Below are 13,573 nucleotides of genomic sequence, written 5' to 3' on the forward strand. Positions count from 1 at the left end.
AAAAAAAAAAAAAAAAAAAAAAAAAAAAAAAAAAGAAAAAGAAAAAGAAAAAGAAAAAGAAAAAGAAAAAGAAAAAGAAAAAGAAAAAGAAAAAGAAAAGAGTAAGCTATATCAGGAAGATCAAAGATACAACAACTAACTCCTATATGATGCAAAGAATAACATCAGACTGATAGGAATCCATGAAGTAGCAGGAGAAAATACAAATAACTTAAACTGTTCACAGAATTAATGACAGAAAACTTCCCAAACAGAGGGGAAGTATTTGACATACAGATAAATGAGGCATATTAGCCATGATTTAAAAAAAAAAAAATCTACACTTAGACATATAATAGTCAAGATTCTGGAAACCCAACAGAAGAATAAAATACTGAAAGCAGTTAGAGAAAAGAAACAAATCACATGCAAAGGAAAGCCCATCAGAATCACAGCAGACTTTTCAACACAAACCCCCAGGTCAAGGAGAGTCTGGAGTGAGGTATTTCAAGCCCTAAGAGGAAACAACCCCCAACCTAGACTGATGTATTCTGCAAAACTCTCTTTTAAAATGGATGGGGAAATAAGATTATTTCCATGACAAAGAACATCTGAGAAACCTCTTGAATACCAAACCAGTACTACAAGGAATTCTAAACAATATCCTAGAAAAAGACTATGAAGGTCACAACAACATGAGGCCCAAAAGAGCAAATCAAATGGGCAAGGCAAGAAACTAAAGGGAGAGGGGGAAAAATTAAAAAGTGCCAACAACAGGACAATAACATGACAATGATAAGTCAATACTATCAGTTATAACCAGCAATGTCAATGGCCTCAATTCACCAATCAAAAGAAATAGACTGGGGCTGGGGATTTGGCTTAGTTGGTTCTGTCACCTGCCTTGCAAGTGCAAGGGCCTGAGTTCGATACTGATACCAAAAAAAAAAAAAAAAAAAGAAATAGACTGGCAGAATGGATTAAGAAGCAAAATCCAACAATATGTTGTATATAAGAAACACACCAAGTTCAAAAAGAAACTCATAGCCTGAAAGTGAAAGGATGGAAAACAGTTCTCCATGTGACAGGAGCCCAGAAAAAAAGCAGGGGTAGCAATATTATTTGCAAAGTAAATTTCAAACCAAAATTGATTAAGAGAGACAAAGAAGGCTACTACATCCTTGTAAAGAGAACAATCCAAGAGGAAGAGATGACAATCATTAATATATATGCACCAAATATTAATGCACCCAAGTACATAAAACAAACATTGAGGGACACAAAAAACCAAATAAACGCTAATACAGTTTGTAGGGGGGAGATCTAAATACCCCACTATCACAAACAGACAGATAATCTAGACAAAAAAAATCAACAACAAAATACTTGAACTGAACCAAGCTTTTGAACAAATGGACTAAATAGACATCTACAATGTTCCACCTCACAAAATCAGAGTATACGTTCTATGTGGCTGCACATGGGTCATTCTCCAAAATAGACCACATGTTTAAATAAATGCCAAAGAATCGAAGTTATCACATGTATATTATCAGACCATAGTGCAATTAAGCATGAGAAACTGGAAAAACTTCACAAACACTTGGAAACTGAACAACACTCTCCTGAACAATCATGGGTCACAGAGAAAATTAAAGAAGAAATTAGTCAGTTTTTACAAATAAATGATAATGCCAGTACATCATACAGGTATCTATGGGACACAACGAAAGCAGTTCTATGTGGAAAATTCATAGCACTGAATGCCCACACTAGGAAAACAGAGTGAGCTAAAATAAACAACCTAATGATGAATCTTAGGCTCTTAGAAGAAGAAGAGCAAGAAAAACCCAAAGCTCATACAAGGGAGGAAATTATAAAGATCAGAGCAGAAATCAATGCAATGGAAACTAAGAGAATGATACAAAAAATGAATGAGTCGAAAAGTTGGTTTTGCAAAAGAATTTAAAAATCAACAAACCTTTAGCCAACCTTGTCAAAAAAAAAAAAAAAAAAAAAACAAAAAACAAAAAAAAGGAAATAAAAGGCTCAGGTCCACGCGTTTAGGAATGAAAAAGGTGAAGTCACAACAGATCCAGCAGAAATCCAAAAGATCATCAATACCTACACTTCAAGAACCTGTACTCTAATAAAACAGAATACACTGAAGAAATGGAAGGATTTCTTGATATTTATGAATTACCAAAGTTGAATGAAGATAAAAAATTTCTAAACACCCCAATTACAATCAGTGAAATTGAAAACATGATTAAAAGTATACCAACTAAGAAAAGCGCAGGTCCTGATGGCTTCACTGCAGAGTTCTACAAGACACTTAGAGAAGAACTACTGCCACTACTACTGTTTAAATTTTTCAATGAAATTGAAAGGGAAGCAATACTTCCAAATTCATTCCTGGAGTCAAGTGTTACTTTGAGTCCAAAACCAGGGAAAGACCCCCCCAAAAAAGAGAACTACAAGCCAATCCCCCTAATGAACACAGACGCAAAAACCTTCCATAAGATAAAACAATAAATGCAATACACTATATTAACTGAGTCAAGGACAAAAACCATATGATCATCTCAACAGATGCAGAAAAATCATTTGACAAAATTCAATACCCATTCATTATAAAAACCCTACAGAAAATTGGAACAGATGCTCTTTTGTTTGTTTGTTTGTTTTTTGTTTTTTTGAGACAGGGTCTCACTATGTAGTTGAGACTGACCTGGAACTCACTGTGTAGCCCAGGCTGGTCTCGAACTCAGTGATCCTCCTACCTCAGCTTTCCGAGTGCTGGGATTACAGGCATGTGCCACCACGCCCCGCTGAACAGATGGTCTTTATCTCAACTTTATAAAGCCTATCTAGGAAAAACCAACAGCCAACATCATATTTAATGGCCAAAAACTAAAAACCTTCACGCTAAAATCAGGAACAAGACAAGGATGTCCACTATCATCACTCCTGTTCAATATAGTTCTGAAAACATTAGCCACAGCAATTAGACATAAGAAAGAAATTAAAACAATAAAGATAGGAAGGAAGAAGTTAAACTGTCTTTTTTTTTCTTTTGAGACAGGGTCTCACTATGTAGTTGAGACTGACCTGGAACTCACTGTGCAGCCCAGGCTGGTCTCGAACTCACAGCGATCCCCCTGCCTCACTCAGCCTCCCGAATGCGGGGGTTACAGGAGTGCGGCACCATGCCCGGCTAAACTGTCATTATTTGCTGACAACATGATACTCTACATAGAAGACTCAAAAAACTCTGCCAAAAGACTTCTAGACTTAATTGATACTTTCAGCAGAGTAGCCGGAGATACAAGGTCAATACTCAAAAATCAATAGCCTTCTTGCACACAAATAACAGACTCACTGAGAGAAAAATTAGGGAAACAATTCCTTTCACAATAGCATCCCAAAAAATGAAGTATCACAGGAATCAATCTAATGAAAGAAGCAAAAGACCTCTACAGTGAAAACTATAGCAGCCTGAAAAAAAGATCAAAGAGGATATAAGAAAATGGAAAGATATCCCCTGCTCCTGGGTAGGAAGAATCAACATAGTGAAAACGGCCATACCACTAAAACTGCTATATAGATTCAATGCAATCGTGATTGAAATTCCAAGAGTATACTTCACAGAACTAGAGAAAATAATCCAAAAATTCATTTGGAACCAGAAGAAACCTAGAACAGCAAAAGCAATTCTAGGCAACAAAGACATGGCAGGGGGTATTCACAATCCCCAACCTGAAACTATACTACAAAGCCACTGTGATAAAAACAGCATGGTACTGGCAAAAAGTCCTGAGGATCAGTGGAATAGATTGGAAGACATAGAAACTCCAGATGTACTCAGCCACCTCATCTTTGACAAAGGAGCCAACCATCCTCAATGGAGCAAAGATCGCCTCTTTAATAAATGGTGCTGGAAAAACTGGATTTCAGTCTGCCAAAGACTAAAACTAGATCCTTATCTTTCACCATGCACTGAACTAAAATCCAAGTGGATTAAAGATCTAAATATTAAAACAGAAACACTAAACTTGCTGGAAGATAAGTTAGGCAGAACTTTCAAAGACACTGGCATAGGAAAAGACTTTATGAACAAATCCTCAGTAGTGTGGGAACTAGCACAAAGAATCAACAACTGGGATCTTACCTTATTAAAAAGCTTCTGCAACGCAAAAGAAACCATCAACAGAGCTAAGAGAACCTACAATGTGGGAAAAAATTTTTGCCAGCTGCTCTCAGACAGAGGACTATTATCTAGAATATATAAAGAACTCAAAAAAATCAGGCCCCACAAATATAAAGACCTGATTCAAAAATGAGCTTCTGAAATGAAAAGACATTTCTCAGACAAAGAAGTAAAAGCAGCAAGTAAATATATGAAAAAATCTTCCACATCACTGGTCATTCAAGAGATGCAGATTCCATCTCACCCTAGAAAGAGTGGCTGCTATCAAGAAATCAACCAATAACAAATGTTGGCAGGGTTGTGGGAGAAAGGAACTCTTCTCCATTGTTGGTGGGGGTGCAGGCTGGTGCAGCCACTGTGGAAATCAATATGGAGATACCTCAAAGAACTGGGACTAGAGGTTCCATTTGATCCAGCTATCTCTCTGCTGGGTATCCTTCCAAAAAAATTAAAGAATCATACCACAGGGATACATGTTTATAGTGGCACAGTTTGTAATAGCTAAAACTTGGAAACAGCCCAATTGCCTGCCCATCAATTGGAGACTGGATAAAGATGTGCTTTTTCTATAAAATGTAGTACTACTCAGCCATAAAGAATTAGAAACTAGAGTTATTCATAGGAAAATGGATGCATATTGAGGCCATACTTTAAGTGACATAAATAAGACACACATATATAAATACTGAATAGTTTCTCTGGTGTGAAAAACTAAAAGAGTAAATAAGATCCAAATTGTATAACTGACACTGGGAAATAGGAAGAAAAGGGCTAAAGGTGTAGGGGAAGTGGGAAGGGTAGGGGAAAGGCAATAAGGGAAAAGAAAAAATATGAGAAAAGGAAAAAATGGAAACAAAGTTTTGTAAATAGGGGAGGGTGGAGGGGGTAAAGGGAAGGCAGGGGTATGGGGAAAAAATGAGAACCAAGACCTGTCATGTAAAGGTACAAGATCCCAATGATGAATGTAATTTACTGTATTCTTAAAAAATACCAATAACCTCAATGAAAAAGAGAGAGAGAGAGCTCTTGTGGGCTAGGCATGGGGCTCAATCGGGCTAGGAGTAGTGACACATGCCTGTAATCCCGGCACCTGGAAGGCTGAGGCAGGAGGATCGCTGGAAGTTTAACTTAGCGAGACCTTGTCTCAAAAAAAAAGGCGGGGGGTGGCGCTTGCCAGGGATTTGGCTCAGTGGTTCCACCATCTGCCTCACAAGCACAAGGGCCCTAGTTTGATCCCCAGTACCAAAAAAACAAAAAGCTGTTATATATCTATTAAAACTTACCATATAAAAATAAAATTCATTTTTAAGTCACTGAAAAAGAATAATCCCATGTTAACATACATCACTCAACTAGAAAAATTAAAACTGTATTCTTTAAAAAACTTTTAAGAGCTAAAGGTGTAGCCAGTGGTACAGCACTTGCCTCCCAGGCATGAGGACCTGAGTTTGAGTCCCAGCATGAGAATGGTGGCATCATTGTCTAGTTTCACAAATGCAAACTCTGCCTGCCTTAATAAGATAAATGAATTCTTAAATCTACTTCTACAGTTTATCTGTTCCATTTTTGGAGTACATAGAAAACAATACAAATCCTCAAAGAGATATTTGGAAAAGGAAGGAGCAATGTAACTGGTGAATACATAGTCATCAAAAGCGGACACGTAGTTAAGTTTCATAAAGGTCAGTGGCAGTGTAGAATCTAAAATCACACCAATGAGCCGTCCCCTCTTGTGTCACATTAAAAGCTTGAGGTCTAGCTTGTATTTTGAATGGACTGTTTATCTGCACATGGCCTTGCACATCTTACACTGGCCACTGGGTAAATACTGGTTCACTGTGTTACACAGATCCCTCTCGACTGTGATACACTTCCTTGTGTAATGTAAGAATTACATTCATTAGTACATATTGATGTCACTAGAAAAGCCTTTTAAGTTTCAGAAATCTGTTAAGACCACAGTGGCAGATAAATTTTCCAAAACTATAATTTTTAGTTGAAAACTCAACAAATGCTGTCAGTAGTTTTCCTTGAAATGACAGGATCATTTCATTCATTTTCAGGAAAACACTTGGTAACTACTGAATAATCAAGCCTGATAATATGCCTGTTCAAGTAAAAATAGTGTTTCCAGGCCGGGGATTTAGCTCAGTGGTGCCATGCCTGCCTTGCAAGCTCAAGGTCCTGATTTCAGTCCCATGTACTGCCAAAAAAAAAGTGTTTCGTTATTTTATTTAATAAATTTTATTTTATCCCATTCTCCCCCAATGTAAAAAGCTTTGTTTCCATTTTTCCTTCTAAAAAATGGAGTTTCATTATATAAAAAAAGTCAGCTAGTTCAACTCTCCACTGAAACCAGTGTGCACCCAAGTGCTCTTCCTCAAGATGGCTGCAGTAGTCGGCACACAGACGCTCTACACTCGCCTGCCTGTCACACAGCATCCAACACGTGACCCTCGAGGACTGGGCCTTAATAAAATGATTTCTACTAATTATCAAGGACACTCTTAAACTGAAATTAGTCTTTCTCCCTCACACATATATGAGAGGCAATGCAAACACCACGATTACTCAGATAAACGAGTGTCCCCGTCTCGATCCATGTTAAGGCACTAGCATTTCCATTACTTCCGGTTTTGCATCACCAGTGTAAAAGCCAACACATTAAAAGGCTAAAAAGATCAATGACATCTTGGTATTGTTATGAAGAGAACTGATACTATGTAAATGGCTCCTAAAAAGGATCTCAGAGACCCCCTCCAACTTTCTTTGAGCACTACTGCTCTAAAATACTTCTGGCAAGGATACATTCTGTTACTCCTATATAATACAAATAGTAATAAATCTAAGCAAAACACACTCAAAAAATACCCTCTTACCTTTGCCAAGACTAAAAACAAATGGTTCATTTCTATCGTGGCTGGAATCAAACTTCTTTCCATTTGACAATTTTCCTTTGTAATGGACGTAAACTCTGTCACCAATCATTGGTTTTTCCTCACTATTCCCCACTCTTTTGACAATCTAGAAAAAACAAACATCAAAGAAAGGCAGGTGGAACTTTTTACTCATAATCAGAAAGAAAAAGGCAGTACAGTCTATTCCAAGTCACCAGGCAGACTTACAAATATCCTCTAGCTCGTCCTCACTAAAGGCTTCCTTCACAGTTCTTTCAGTAACCCTCCCTGTCGGAAAACTGTCCTTTGATAATCCTTTATATTACATTCAGTTGTATTGCTTTTTATTTATTACATTATTCCCTGAAAAGAATTAACCAACAAATCCTGCTCTATTGGCTTAAGGCTCTGTATGTGTACACTAACATCTCTCAAATTGCAAACATGTGGGTTAGTCCACCTACAAATTGAATTAGGTTCAAAAGACTGTTGGATTTGGAAAAACAGGCAAAAAGAAGACAATTTTCACAAGTACAATTCTATTTACTTCCCTCCTTTGCTAACATTAGCTTATGTCTACATTCTGCCAGTTTAGTTTAATTTCAGAAAGCCCAGTATACTGGTATAACAGGTTATACTTATTTGAAAAATATTCAATCTGCAAAATACATCAGTATAACTGCACAGTTTGATATAATACTAAATAACATGTTTTCTAGTAAAGGGAGTGCCAAAAAAAAGGTCCAAACTGAAAAATATTTAGCTACTGTAAATCCAGTATACGGTATTTATTTTGTTCTTGGCACAGCAGCTCCTAATGCAGTTGGGTCAGTTCTTGGAAAAGAAAATCAAATCCAGACATGTGGTAGTGTAATTTACCCTGTCAATCAGCTAGATGAAATCAATCATTTTTAATAGATAACAGAAGATAATAGTAAACATCCAATGAACACCTTTTTTGGGGGAAGGGTTTGTGTTTTTATTTATGGAACTCAATTTGCTTTTAAAATTCTTCTCTGGGATGTGCTTCCCTTTCCACCCAATCCCGCCCCATGTAAACACTGTGAACTTAAGATTCCACAACTTTATTAGCTCAAAGGCCCAGACATTCTTTAAAGGAAGAGGAACATTGATGCCCTTCTCAAACTTCGAAAGAAAAAGAAAGTTTCAGAAAACATTAATCTAAAAGAAACCATGTGACATTCTAAAAGTGCTCATGGTCATGCAAGTGTGTGTAATATGTGGGAGCCCTGTGCTTGGTCATCAACAAGAATCTGCACCTAAAAGACTGAAAACAAACAACTGATGATACAGGATGAACGGCCACCACCAGTACAGCACCGGGTGTCACTGCAGGTGTCCCCAGCAAGGTGAACATGTGCCTAAGTCTGGAGCTAATCCAAAGACGGGATCTAGTCTTGACTCATTTGAAAAATCCAGGGCCAGGGATTTAGCTCAGAGGTTCTGCTGCCTGCCTTGCAAGCAAAAGGACTCAAGTTTGATCCCCAGTACAAGAAAAAAAAAGAAAGGAAGGAAGGAAGGAAGGAAGGAAGAAAGAAAGGAAGAAAGAAAGAAAGAGACACACAGAAAGACAGACACACAGACAGAAAACTGCCTTGGTCTTTTTTTTTAAGGGTATAATAGATTACTATAGGACAGACACTGTAGTAAGTGCTTTACCTTATCCTGATACTGGTAGTATTTTTCTTTTTTGTTGTTGTTTTTTCATTATTTTTCTAAGTTTCTACAGACAGGAATCAAACAGAGAGGTTAACTAAACTGCCTTAGGGATGGCAAACCTTTTAGAGCTTTCAATGATACAACCTATGGTGGCACAAGAGCCACAGGTTTGCCACCACCACCTTAGGTCATATAGTTACTAGGTCTATTTTTGATTGATTGATTGATTCACTGATTGATTGAGATAGGGTCTCAACTCACTATGTAGCCCAGATGGCTTTGAACTTGCCTCAGCCTCCTAAGTGTTGAGTAGGTCTATTTTTAAACTCAACCAAAGCCCCATAGAAAAACTGAGGCTCTAGACAGTGATAAATAACATGATTTAAAATAAAAGACTTCTAGGGCCTGGAATGTAGCTCAGGGGCACCGTGCCTGCCTGGCAAGCACAAGGTCCTCGGTTTGATCCCCAGTGCCACAAAAAATTAAAAAAATAAGACTTCTAATCTCAAAGATTCCTTATAAATCTAAAGCTGCTGCTATTAGATTTATTCCCTATAGCAACACATGGAGTGCTATGGTTTGTCCATGCTGAAACTCATACTGAAGTTTGATTGTCAACTGTTGCAGTGTCAAGAAGTGGGCCTTTAAAGGAGATGTGGTTTTTCTATAAAATGGAGTACTACTCAGCCATAAAGAAGGAGAAATTAGATTCATTCATAGGAAAATGGGTACATATTGAGGATATACTCCTAAGTGAAATAAATAAGTCACACATGTGTAAATACCGAATAGTTTCTCTGGTATGAACAAACTATAATAGCACATAAGATCCTAATGAGATAATTGACAATGTGAAATAGGAAGAAAAGGGCTAAAGGTGTAGGGAAAGTGGTAAGGGTAGGAGAAAGGTAATAAGGGAAAGAAAAAAATAGGAGAAAATGAAAAAATGGAAATAAAATGTTTGTAAAGGAAGAGGGGAGGAGGGAGTGAATGGAGGGCAGGGACAAGGGGAAAAAATGAGAACCAAGTCCTGTCATGTAAAGGTACAAGATCCCAATAATGAATGTAACTGTACTGTATACCTAGAATGTACCAATAAACTCAATGAGAAAAAAAAAGAAGTGGGCCTTTAAGAAGCAGTTAGGTAGTTAGTGGGATTAATGTGTTTCTTGTGTGAGTTCTGGCTCTACAGGGTTTGGATTAACCATAGCAAGTTGCTATAAAGCTAGTCCACCCTTTGTGTTTTGTCTTTTCCACATGTGCCTGATCTTCTGCCTCCTATCATGAACTGATGGCCCTATTAGAAGTGAAGATTCACATGGACTTCCCAGACTCCAGAACTGTGGGCCAAAATAAATCTCTAGTATTTGCAATTCTCCCAGCCTCAGGAATTCTGTTACAGCAAAAGCAGACATACTAAGACCCAGGGTCAGAGGCAAGTTAGGGACCTTGTCCTTTGAATATGGCGACTCTGAAAAGATGAGGTAGAAGATGCTAAGGACAGATACAGAATCTCCACTGTCTCTAAAAGCATCCTGGAGTGTGGAATGAATAATTATAACTAAAAGGTTAGAACCCCTCCCAAGAGGATAGCATGATATAAATCCATAGCACAAAGCTCTTATTCTACAGCTGTCAGTCCCCAAATTTGGCTTGGCTCATAGCAAGCTAAGAGGGATACGTATACATTTAAAGAGATCCAGGCACTGAAGAAACACTTTCACAGAAGCAAGATCAGACAAAACAAACTTGTATTGCTGACACAGGAGGCACTGAAAGTAGCAGTAATATGTGGAATGTAAGATGATCTTTTAAAAAACAAAACAAAACAACTCTACGAAACTTGCATCTGTAACACCGATGTAGGAGAAATTCATGTGAAAGCCTTCAGTGTACAGTATTAACTTATAAAATAGAAGAATCAAGAGGTGCTTATTGTCTCACAACACCATTGAGAGATACAAATAAAAACAGATGAAATTATTAACTATATAGTGAAAAAATACAAGTCAGTTTGCCTGGCATCATGGTGCATGCTTGTAATCCCAGCATTCCGGAGGCTGAGTCAGGAAAATCACCACAAATTCGAGGCCAGCCTGGGCTACACAATGAGTTCAAGGCCACCCGGAATTACATAGTTAGACTCTGTTTCAAAATAACCTCCCCCAAAAGTGGTTTTAGTTTTTGTTTTGTTGGGGTATTTTTGGTACTGGGGATCAAACTTGAGTTTTTGTGCTTGCGAGGCAGGTGGTGGAACCACTGAGCCAAATCGCTGGCCCAAAAGTGTAGGTTTTAATAAGGAGGAAAGCAAACTCAAAAGTAAGACATATTATCTAATGATACCCCCATAGTCACTGAGCACAGGAACACTATTAGTATGTTGAAAAATCCTTTTAACTTTACAATTTAACTTTTTCCCTTTCTAAAAAGTCTTTAAAATTATCATTAACTAGCTTTGATATACTTTTTAAAAAATGATACATTAGGTTAGTAACTCATTTGTATATTCTGAGTCAGGGAGACACAGCCTTTTGGAGCGAGATGTAACTTGGACCCGAACCCCAGGATCTGCACTTACTAAGCTGCATGATTACCAGGACAAGCTAATTTAAGTAGCCAGGCCTCAGTTTCAGCATCTACAAACTGAGATTAAAATAAAAGCCCCAGAGTTAAGAAGAAATAAGAATCTATCTATGGTATTTGGCACTTAGTAAGCCTTAATAAATATTACCCATCCTCATCCACATTTGATAGACTGTCTTTCAGAAAGCAGATTTCTCTGTATGTTACTTTTGTAGCCTCACCTTTAATACCCCTCTGTCTTTTTTGGGGGTGACATCCTCTCCCTGTTCAGCAACAGTGGCTGCTGGGCTTTCTCCACTGTTCTTGGCAGCTTCATCAGTAGTCATTGTCTTTTATAAGTAGGAAACCTGTCAGAAGATACATATTTTAGCCAGGGAAAATATTACTACTTTATGTATATTAAATGCCCCTGGGAACTGAGCTTCCCTCCACCCAAGATTTATTTAGGGCCAATACAGGTTAGACACTGAAACGAAAAGAAAAGCATCTATGATCAGGCACTGATGTCATGAGCATGTCAATAAAACATCATTCGATTCCTCAGCTTCTCATCTAGCTCTGCCCCAAATGAAAGTGCAATATAAGCGTTTCGGCAGTGATTATGTTCCTTAACATGATTACAAGGAGGACAGCACAGCAGTCCTCTCAGGACTTTGAAAAATGGTCTTTTCCAACAGTCATATGCTTGACAGAAAATTAAGAACTTATCGGGTGACCTGACGAGAGAAGTGACGCAGCATCACCGCAGAAGCAGGATAGGCTCTAGAATCCGACAGACCGAGTGTGAGTCAAGCTCCGGCTTCTGATGTTTTGCCCTTAATCTTACTGAGCCCCCAGTTTCTCATCTGTAAAATAGATACAGTACACTGCTCGCCTTACCGTGAGGCGTCAATGACATACAGTACAAGATTTGTACCTTAAAAATTAAGCACGGACACTGTCAGTTTGCTGTGGGACCACATTTTTCATCTCCTGCAGAACAGGTGCTTCCCAGTGTGGCCCTAACCATCTCTCACGCGCAGCCCCTCCAGCCAAACCAGCCCGCTCCTCTCCTATACCAGGGCCTGCGCTCTCCCCCACGCATGCCTGGCCTACTCTTCTCCTCTCCACACGCTACGTTCAGCATACTAACCCCGGCCTTTTCTATACTTCCTTAAAGCTTCCCTCAATTTGCTGTGCATAATTTATTTCTAAAAGACAGGACTGATAGATTTAAAGGCCCTTGAGAGCAAGGGCCGTGCTTTTATACTGATTCCCTAGAATGCCTCAACCTTTTAGAATGGTAAATCAGAAACAGCAAGAAATTTAGAACTTCAAGGTTCTTCCTCTGCTCCTTACAATGTTTGCTATTGGCTGCTTTAACTTCTCAAGTCTTTTTTTCCCTACCTGTGTAATTACAATAAAAATATCACTTTCTCAGGGTCATCTGAATTAAATGATATGTATCATGTATTTTTAAGTATACTATTCAAAAAATTAGCTCGTATTATTATCAGTCAGGCCAAAGACACTTTTTCATGCAAAGCAAACAGGTGTTACCAACAGGCTCATCAGTAGGATAAACAAACACCTGGCCACTCCCATGATTAATCCCACGCTGCTCCCTAGTCGAGCGAGGAAAATCGAGAATTAACCACTTCTGTAGGTATTCCATATTAATCTAATAATACATGTAAGGTTCCCTTCAGTTACCACCTAGGCCCTCTTGTCTACACAGTCAAAAAGAGCTATTTTGCACTTTTGAATATTCTTACAGATACAACCAATAATTAAGACAACTAAAACATATGTTATAGCGTTTTAAGTCATTTTCAAATTACCTAAATTTACTTCAGTGTCAACAAAGACACAAATCAAATTACTTGTGCCCAAGAATCTTCAAAGAGATCACCAAAATCCAGCGGCTAAGCCCTTTTGCTTGATTTTCTAGGACAGTTTATACCAAACATAAAAGATCCAAATGTTTGGCTAGAGATAAGTGAAAGGCCAGAACAAACTGTTCTCAAACAAACAACAAAAATTAAGTACCTGGCTCTACACAGTGTGGAGCTAGGTGATCAGGAAATTAGATGATCAGGACTGGCTCTCAGCTCCTAGAAACCCACCATTTATAGCACATTTTTCTGATACACTGAAACTTATAGACGGCAACTCAACAGAGGGGAAAATCTTGTAAATATTTTTGGGGCCTTGGAAAATGCATGCACGTAAAAACATTTCCTGG

At 38.2% G+C, this 13,573-nt stretch overlaps 1 protein-coding gene across 4 annotated transcripts in view; it reads right to left on the bottom strand.

Moving 5' to 3' along the window:
• Positions 1-12,677, bottom strand: part of Fkbp5 (FKBP prolyl isomerase 5) — a 70,868-nt gene extending 58,191 nt beyond the window's left edge. For 2 of the 4 annotated variants that reach the window (XR_004518218.1, XM_033766405.1), the window contains exons 1-3: positions 12,066-12,666; positions 11,571-11,696; positions 7,069-7,213 (exon numbers count right to left, since the gene is read on the bottom strand). Coding sequence is in view for 3 of the 4 variants with exons in the window: in XM_033766405.1 (XP_033622296.1) it covers positions 7,069-7,213; positions 11,571-11,675 (250 nt within the window). In the remaining variant the exon portion in view is untranslated. Of the gene's footprint in view, positions 1-7,068; positions 7,214-11,570; positions 11,697-12,065 lie in introns of all 4 variants that reach the window. The other 2 variants (XM_010605340.3, XM_019204711.2) reach the window with 2 other exon arrangements.
• Between the last annotated feature and the right edge of the window lie 896 nt (positions 12,678-13,573).

Source organism: Fukomys damarensis, unplaced genomic scaffold (genome assembly GCF_012274545.1).
Source record: "Fukomys damarensis isolate Sample0158 unplaced genomic scaffold, DMR_v1.0_HiC HiC_scaffold_20, whole genome shotgun sequence".
Lineage (NCBI taxonomy): Eukaryota > Metazoa > Chordata > Mammalia > Rodentia > Bathyergidae > Fukomys > Fukomys damarensis.